This window comes from Rhincodon typus, unplaced genomic scaffold (assembly GCF_021869965.1).
Source record: "Rhincodon typus isolate 14 unplaced genomic scaffold, sRhiTyp1.1 hic_rhity00003709, whole genome shotgun sequence".
NCBI lineage: Eukaryota > Metazoa > Chordata > Chondrichthyes > Orectolobiformes > Rhincodontidae > Rhincodon > Rhincodon typus.
The window spans coordinates 1,510-10,864 of NW_025969347.1; the positions used below are offsets into that span (position 1 = coordinate 1,510).

Consider the following 9,355-nt stretch of genomic DNA (forward strand, 5'->3'; position numbering starts at 1 on the left):
TAAGCTTTTTAAGATTTTAGTCCTCACCGACTACCTAGATCATAATTTTAAAACCACAACATGAAATTTAATTTTTTTAAGCTATCTATTGAAACAAAAATCACTTAACAAATTCAACTGGAATGCTCATAAAGTTGATATGGAGACATCTTCCAAGCATCTTCAGCAATCATTGATAAGTATACCATGCATACCACTTACTACACTAGAAGTTCAAATTTTATTCGAACATGAATGAATCATAATGACAATGTTACAGAAGCTTTATTACAGATGAGTTTTAACTTAGACTTTAAGTAATATACGGACTTCCCATCTGTGAATGGGAAGGTGCAAGTTACTTTTTTTGGAATACACAAGATACTTCATCAAAGACCAACTGAAAACAATTTACCCCTTTACTGAGTGTTACCAACTGACAATTGCATTTTGTCAAGGAAACTATTTCTCTTACATTAGTCTCAAATCACATGCAATCTGACTATGTAACATACTGTTTATTCTTTCAACTCCACCTGTCGTCCCTGATTATTTGGAGCATCAAGAGAGAAAGAAAATCAGACTCAAATTAGAATGTCGACGAGTCATTGCCAAAACTGGATTTGAATCCATGTTCAACCATAAACCCTATGTTTTGCCAGAACTCCCTTCCCCATAAATATAACCAGGGACAGGATCAGAATATTATCTGCAAGTACAGTATACCAACTATCAAGAGAAACCCAAATAATATTTTAACAAAGGAGTGTTAATATACCAGTATACATAGCATCTGGTTCATTATAAAGCTTACAATTTCTTGCAGAAATACACCAGTGAATTTAGAATTACCCCATGAAAATTAAAGTACAACATTATTGATCAGTAAATTAAGTTTTCTTCTTCAAGTCCTCAAATCTACGAGACAGATCATCAAAATCAATATCTTCTGAAGCTGTGGAAGTGCCACCGACAGATGCTGTTGGTAGGGTGTCAGGCACAGAGGGCAATTCGGGTATTGTCACGTTATCATAAACAAAGTTGCTTGGAGTAGCAGCAGGTCCTGGCAACTGTCGAGGTGCCGGTATTGGGACTGAAGGACCTACACAATACAAATAATAAAAAATTATGTATACAGTGCAGTGTCACATCAGCTAACATAAAATCACAAAAAATATTTTCAAAGTACATAAATGGATCAAATCAAAAATCTGTACTGACTTACCAGGAAGCTTGGGAGAAGGCAAATGAGTGTCAGTATTGTTGACATCATCTATCTGTTAAACAATATCAATTATCAGTAATATAATCAAGTCAATTTAACTATAGAAATGTCACTATGCAAGCTGTGAGATGGTATAAGAGAAGCATATGCTTTAGGAAGGTTTTGGCATTAATCCAATTCTGAAGTAGCCCAATTGAGGGTCTGGAATAAGCTGTTAATCGTAAGTAAGTCTAGATTGTTTCACTGGACTCAGTCAGAAGCATTTATCAAAAAAATCAATAATCTAAAGCAGACCTGATAATCTAATATCCAAGACAAGCTGTCCACACTACATCAAGGCAATGGCTCAAATATGAATGACCCAGTCTGAACTAACAGAACCTAGCAGGTTAGACCTCAGAGGCTGGAAGCTCTTCCCACTCAACTCTACATTATTCTTGAAGGTGATGCTGAACACATAGGCTGATTTCATTCAAGTAAGCACCAGTAATTCCGAACACAAAGAGGGACCTAAAACCTGTCTCTCCAAGTACATCACCTGATCTGGTTCCTACTGAACAGCCAACCCTTCATATCACCTTCAGTGCTCATGATCTTTGCTGATACAGTTAATAATTCTATATGAGAAAATAGGAAATACAAGAACAGAATATTTTCCAAAGGTGAGAGACTAAGCAAATGTTATTGTGCAGAGGGATTTCCGGGTATCTTTGGATCAAAGGAAGTCAACCAACAGGCAGTCTAAATAATTAGGAAGACAAATTACACCTTGGCCTTTGTTACATGAAGGCTCCAATGCAACAGCAGGAAAATTTTGCTGAGATCATCCCTTGAGCAGTTTTCAGTTTTTGTCCCTTTATTCAAGGAAGGATATTCTTGTCAGAGAGTGCAACAAAGATTCACTAGATTGATAATGAGATAACAAGGTGTAGAGTTGGATGAACACAGCAGGCCAAGCAACATGAGAGGAGCAGGAAGGCTGACGTTTCGGGCCTAGACCCTTCTTCAGAAATGGGGGAGGGGAAGAGGGTTCTGAAATAAATAGGGAGAGAGGGGGAGGCGGATAGAAGATGGATAGAGGAGAAGATAGGTGATGAGGAGACAAACAGGTCAAAGAGGCGGGGATGGAGCCAGTAAAGGTGAGTGTAGGTGGGGAGGTAGGGAGGAGATAGGTCAGTCCAGGGAGGATGGACAAGTCAAGGGGGCGGGATGAGGTGAGTAGGTAGGAGATGCGGGTGGGGCTTGAGGTGGGAGGAGGGGATAGGTGGGAGGAAGGACAGGTTAGGGAGGCGGGGACGAGCCGGGCTGGTTTTGGGATGCGGTAGCGGGAGGGGAGATTTTGAAGCTTGTGAAGTCCACATTGAAACCATTGGGTTGCAGGGTTCCCAAGCGGAATAGGAGTTGCTGTTCCTACAATCTTCGTTGTGGCACTGCAGGAGGCCCAGGATGGACATGTCGTCTGGGGAATGGGAGGGGGAGTTGAAATGGTTCGCGACTGGGAGGTGCAGTTGTTTAGTGCGAACTGAGCGTAGGTGTTCTGCAAAGCGGTCCCCAAGCCTCCGCTTGGTTTCCCTGATGTAGAGGAGGCCACAATGGGAACAGCAGATACAGTATACCACATTAGCAGATGTGCAGGTGAACGTCTGCTTGATGTGGGAAGTCTTCTTGGGGCCTGGGATGGGGGTGAGGGGGAGGTGTAGGGGCAGGTGTAGCACTTCCTGCGGTTGCAGGGAAAAGTGCCGGGTGAGGTGGGGCTGGAGGGGAGTGTGGAGCGGACAAGGGAGTCATGGAGAGAGTGGTCCCTCCAGAAAGCAGATAAGGGTGGGGAGGGAAAAATGTCTTTGGTGGTGGGGTTGGATTGCAGATGACGGAAGTGTCGGAGGATGATGCGTTGGATCCGGAGGTTGGTGGGGTGGTACGTGAAGACGAGGGGGATTCTGTTTTGGTTATTATTGCGGGGAGGGGGTGTGAGGGATGAGTTGCGGGAAATGCGGGAGACACGGTTGAGGGCGATCTCGACCACTGAGGGGGGGAAAAGTTGTGGTCCTTGAAAAACAAGGACATCTGAGATGTACGGGAGTGGAATGTCTCATCCTGGGAGCAGATGCGGTGGAGGCGAAGGAATTGGGAATAGGAGATGGCATTTTTGCAGGAAGGTGGGTGGGAGGAGGTGTATTCTAAGTAGCTGTGGGAGTCGGTGGGCTTGAAGTGGATATCGGTTTCTAGGTGGTTGCCTGAGATGGAGACAGAGAGGTCCAGGCAGGAGGGAGAGGTATTAGAGATGGTCCAGGTGAACTTAAGGTTGGGATGGAAGGTGTTGGTGAAGGGGATGAACTGTTTGAGCTCCTCGTGGGAGCACGAGGTGGCGCCGATACAGTCATCAATGTAACGGAGGAAGAGGTGGGGTTCAGGGCCAGTGTAGGTACGGAAGAGGGATTGTTCCACGTAACCTACAAAGAGGCAGGCACAGCTTGGGCCCATGTGGGTACCCATACCTCTCTCTCCTTCCTGGACCTCTCTGTCTCCATCTCCGGCAACACCTAGAAACCGATATCCATTTCAAGCCCACCAACTCCCACAGCTACCTAGAATACACCTCCTCCCACCCACCTTCCTGCAAAAATGCCATCTTTTCCCTCCCCACCCATACCTGCTTTCCGGAGGGACCACTCTCTCCGTGACTCCCTTGTCCGCTCCACACTCCCCTCCAGCTCCACCTCACCCGGCACTTTTCCCTGCAACCACAGGAAGTGCTACACCTGCCCCTACACCTCCCCCCTCAATCCCATCCCAGGCCCCAAGAACACTTTCTACATCAAGCAGATGTTCACCTGCACATCTGCTAATGTGGTATACTGCATCCGCTGTTCCCGTTGTGGCCTCCTCTACATCGGGGAAACCAAGCGGAGGCTTGAGGAACACTTTGCAGAACACCTACGCTCGGATCGCACTAAACAACTGCACCTCCCAGTCGCGAACCATTTCAACTCCCCCTCCCATTCCCCAGACGACATGTCCATCCTGGGCCTCCTGCAGTGCCACAATGATGCTACCCGAAGGTTGCAGGAACAGCAACTCATATTCCGCTTGGGAACCCTGCAGCCCAATGGTATCAATGTGGACTTCACAAGCTTCAAAATCTCCCCTCCCCCTACTGCATCCCAAAACCAGCCCAGCTCGTCCCCGCCTCCCTAACCTGTCCTTCCTCCCACCTATCCCCTCCTCCCACCTCAAGCCCCATCCCCATCTCCTACCTACTAACCTCATCCCACCCCCTTGACCTGTCCGTCCTCCCTGGACTGACCTATCTCCTCCCTACCACCCCACCTGCACTCACCTTTATTGGCTCCATCCCCGCCTCTTTGACCTGTTTGTCTCCTCATCACCTATCTTCTCCTCTATCCATCTTCTATCCGCCGCCGTCTCCCTATTTATTTCAGAACTCCCTTCCCCTCCCCCATTTCTGAAGAAGGGTCTAGGCCCGAAACGTCAGCCTTCCTGCTCCTCTGATGCTGCTTGGCCTGCTGTGTTCATCCAGCTCTCCACCTTGTTATCTCAGATTCTCCAGCATCTGCAGTTCCTACTATCTCTGAAACATTCACTAGATTGATTCCTGGGACTAGATGATTTTCTTATGTGGAGGGATTAAGCAGAATGGACCTATATCTTTTTAGATTTAGAACAGAGGTGAACTGAGTGAAACATCTGTTTTTGTTTGCTCAGAGATAGCAAGAACTGCAGATGCTAGAGTCAGAGACAACACAGTGTGGAGCTGGATGAACACAGCAGGTTAGGCAGTGTCAGAGGAGCAAGAAAGTTGACGTTTCAGGTCAGTACCCCTCCTCAGAACTGGGGAGGGGAAAGGGAGCTGGGGAAAGGTAGGTTGGATGGTGATAGGTGGATGCAGGTAGGAGGCAGTGGCGATTGGTCGGTGGGAAGGGTAGGGCGGATACGTGGGGAAGAGGATGGACAGGTTGTGTCAGGTCAAGAAGGTGGGGATGAGAGGGAGGGTTTGGTCATGGGATGATGCTGGGGGTGGAGAATTCTACGTTCAGGCCATTGGGCTGTGGGCTCGAGGCGGAATGAGGTGTTGCTCCTCCAGTTTGCGTGTGGCATCATTGTGACACTGGAGGAAGCCCAGGATGGACATGTCATCAAGGGAAGGGGAGAGGGAGTTAAAATGGTTGGTGACTGGAAGACGTTGTCAATTATCACATACAGAGCGCAGATGCTCCACGAAACAGTCCCGGAGTCTGCGCTTGGTCTTGCCGATTTAGAGGAGACCACATCGGGAGCAGCTGATGCAGTAGACCAGGTTTGGAGGATGTACAGCTGAATCCCTGAAGGATCTGAAAAGTTTGCTTTGGGCCTTGGATAGAGGTAAGGGGTGAAGTGTAGAGGCAGGTGTAGCACTTCCTGCGACTGCAGGGAAAGATCCCTGGTGTGGTGGGGTTAGTAGGGAGTGTGGAGTAGATGAGGGAGTCATGGAGTGAGCAGTCCTACGAAAGGCAGATAGGGGTGGGGAGGGAAATACCTCTTTGGTCATGAGGTCTGATTGTAGGTGGCAGAAGTGGAGGAGAATGATACACTGGATGCAGAGAATGATGGGATGGTATGTGAGGACCAGGGGGATTCTGTCTTTATTTTTGTTGGGGGGGAGGGGGTTTGAGGGCAGAAGTGCGGGAAATGCAAGAGATGCGGATAAGGCATTTTTGATCACCGGACGGAGGAAGTTGCAGTCCTCAAAATAGAAGGACATCTGGGATAAACTTTCAGCCACTTCTTTTTAAACATTTGGAATGATTCAGTGCTAGGGCTTTCTCTTCCTATGAGCCAATCTGGATTTTTCCTATATTAAAGGCCCCAATCGAACACAAGTTGTTAGAAAGTCGATATTAACTCATGAAAGAAATGAATGTTACTTCCATCAACTCATTAAACTCCTTGTCAACAGCAATTGCATAGAATTGCACAATATACAACACACAAATAGGTATTCAGCCCAAGTAGTCAGTCAGTGACAGTGATTATACTCCTTATTGGCCTTTTTTCTTCATTTAACCATAGTTTTGATTTTACACAAGGAAGCCATTTATTTCCTGATCATGTTAACACTAATGGGCTTTACAAAAAAAAAAGGCAAGCTTGTTAGTGAAATAATTTTCTACATTAAATACGTACATGCTCAAAAGGAATAATCAGTGAGACTACATTAAAACATGTCAGTATCTTGGCATACGCCCCAGAAGCATTGAGGTAGATTGAGAAGTGGTACTGACGCTGGACTAATACTCCAGAGACCCATGTTATGTTCTGGGACTCAGGTTCAAATCCCACCACAGCACACAGTGGAATTTCAATTCCCTGAAAATCTGGAATTAAAAGTTTAATGCTAACCATGAAACCACTGCATAAAAATAATCTGGTTTACCAATGTCCTTTAGGGAAGCAAGTGCCATCTTAATCTGGTCTGGTCTACATGTGATTGTGAACCCACTGCAATGTACTTGGATCTTCACTGCCTGCTGAAATGGCCAAACAAGTTACTCAGTCGTATCAACTACTAGAAAATCAAAAAACACAGTGGTACTGGACAGGTCATCTTGCAGCAACTTAGGCATTAGAAACAACAATGGCAAACACAGGCTTAGTGTCTGCAAAGAAACCCTCACTAACACCTGGGGTTAGAGCTAACATTGGGAGAGCAGTCTCAGACAAGTCATGCAAAAGTCTGACAGTCACACTCACAGAATCTTACCTTATACACAATGTCCCAGCCAATGCCATCAAGATTCCTGGGTATGTTCTGTGCCACAGGTAGGACAGACCCAGCGGCGTTGACAGTATAGAATTGACAGTGGGGTAGACAGAATTGCCCTGCAAGTCGCTAACATTGATTCTGGACCCTATGAAATCTTATGGCATTAGATCAAACATGGGCAAGGAAACCTCCTGTTGATTACCATATACCACACCCACTTAGCTAATGAATGAGTACTCCACCATGCTGAACACCACTTAGAGGAAGCACTGACAGTCGCAAGGAGAGAGAATGTACTCTAGGGTAGGGGACTTCAATGTCTACCACTATTACTGGCTGAGCTGGTCGAGTCTTAGACTCATAGAGATGTACAGCATGGAAACAGACCCTTTGGTCTAACTCGTCCATGCAGACCAGATATCCTAAATTAATCTAGTCCCATTTGCCGACATTTGGCCCGTATCCCTCTAAACTCTTCCTATTCATATACCCATCCTGTTGCCTTTTAAATGTTATAATTGTACCAGCCTCTACCACTTCCTCTGGCAGGTCATTCCATGCATGCACCACCCTCTGCATGAGAATGAGACTGTCACATGTCTCCTGCTGGAATGTGCCTTTGGAGAAAGATCGTGGTTTTTGTCAAGATTGGTCCCAAGCAGGTCCGTGACGCATGCCTGTGCACTGTGTGGTCTGTTCCCTGGAATACACACCAAGACAATCATCGACTGCACCTGGATGACCACCAACTCAGTGAAAGACGTTCTTTGGTCTTCCAGAACAAGGAGTTGACCCCGACTGAATGTTGCAGACTGGAACATTCCAAGGTCCAGGACTACGTGCTGGGGGACACACTGAAGCGTGGGGCAGCTACTACCGAGGTGCAGTGGGGAAGACCAATGTTGGAGGTCTTTCTGCTGAAGTTAAATGGTGGTCTGTTCAGTTATTGGACCCTCCCAGTGCATCAAATGCATAATATAATCTTGTACAAGTAGAAGATGCCTTTGGTTTATTCGTCAGATAGTCAAACTCCACGTTTGCTTGTTTTCTCATGCTACTGTACGGAACTGAACTGCGCTTGACTATATATACACACATATATACTTGATACTTTTGTGAATAACATATACTTTTTAAATCAAAAATTGACCAGAATGCAAACTAGTAATATAAATACTGTGGCTACAAAATCAAAGGCCATGAATACTGCAGTGAGCAACACCTGACTCCCCAAAGCCTGACCACCATTTACAAGGACAAGTTAGGAGTACCCGCCAGTTATCCGAGTACATGGCACTGCAACACTCAAGAAGCTTGACACAATCCAGGACAAAGCAGCTACTTGACTGGCACCACATTCACAAACATCCACTCCCTCCACAACCAACAGGCAATAGCAAGAGTGTGTACTATCTACAAGATACACTGCAGAAATTCACTAAAGATCCTTAGACAGCACCCTCCAAACTCTCAACCACTTCCATTTAGAAGGACAAGGGCAGCAGATGCATGGGAACACCACCTCCTGCAAGATCCCCTCCAAGCCACTCACCAACCTGACTTGGAAAACACATCATAGTTCTTTCACTGTCGCTTGATCAAAATCCTGGAATTCCTTCCCTTATAACATTGTGGGTCTACCCACACTGACATGAACTGCAGCGGTTCAAGAAGACAGTTCACCACCACTTTCTCAAGGGCAACTAGGGACAGGCAACAAATGCTGCTGCTTCAGTCACATCTTTCATCGAAAGACAAAACAGCTAGACTGTCTGCAGCAGTAGATGGGGGAACGAATAAGAGGGGAAAACATCAGTGACCTCATCCCTAATGACCTGCTGGCTGCAGACTATCTATGACCATATAGGCAAGAATGGCCACTCCCCTGTCCACATACAGATGAAGTCCAATCTTCACGTTGTGGGATAGACTTCAAATAGAGCTAGTAACTCAACACTGAGAATCCATAAGACACTGTGGACCGTCAGCAGTAGCAGATTTGCACTCCAACACAATGTGTAACTTCATGGAATGGCATATTTCCCACTCTACCAACACCATCAAGCCAGGGGATCAACAGTGTCAGTGAAGAGTGCAAGGGAGCATTCCAGGAGTAGCACCAGGTATATCTGAAATTAAGGTACAATAAAGCTGCAATAAAAAATTACTTGTGTGAGAAACAGCATACGCGGCAAGTGGCAGACAGAGCTAAGTGACTGCACAACCAACAGATTGATTCTAAACTATGTAAAACTGCCACATTCAGTCATGAGTGGTAGTGGACAACTGAACATCACATTGGAGGGAAAAGTTGCACAAACATCCCCATTCTCAATACAAGACAACAAGGTGCAGAGCTGGATGAACACAGCAGGCCAAGCAGCATCATA

The 9,355-nt window shown here is 46.2% G+C and overlaps 1 protein-coding gene across 2 annotated transcripts in view; it reads right to left on the reverse strand.

Annotated features, from left to right (window-relative positions):
- Nucleotides 1-201: 201 nt before the first annotated feature.
- The window catches only part of LOC125481822 (IST1 homolog), a 13,057-nt gene continuing 3,903 nt past the window's right edge, over nucleotides 202-9,355 (reverse strand). Inside the window, exons 3-4 of one of the 2 annotated variants that reach the window (XM_048593739.1) lie at nucleotides 1,205-1,256; nucleotides 202-1,081 (exon numbers count right to left, since the gene is read on the reverse strand). In XM_048593739.1, the coding sequence (XP_048449696.1) occupies nucleotides 870-1,081; nucleotides 1,205-1,256 (264 nt within the window). In that variant the 3' untranslated portion in view covers nucleotides 202-869. The remainder of the gene's footprint in view (nucleotides 1,082-1,204; nucleotides 1,257-9,355) is intronic. The other variant, XM_048593740.1, reaches the window with a different exon arrangement.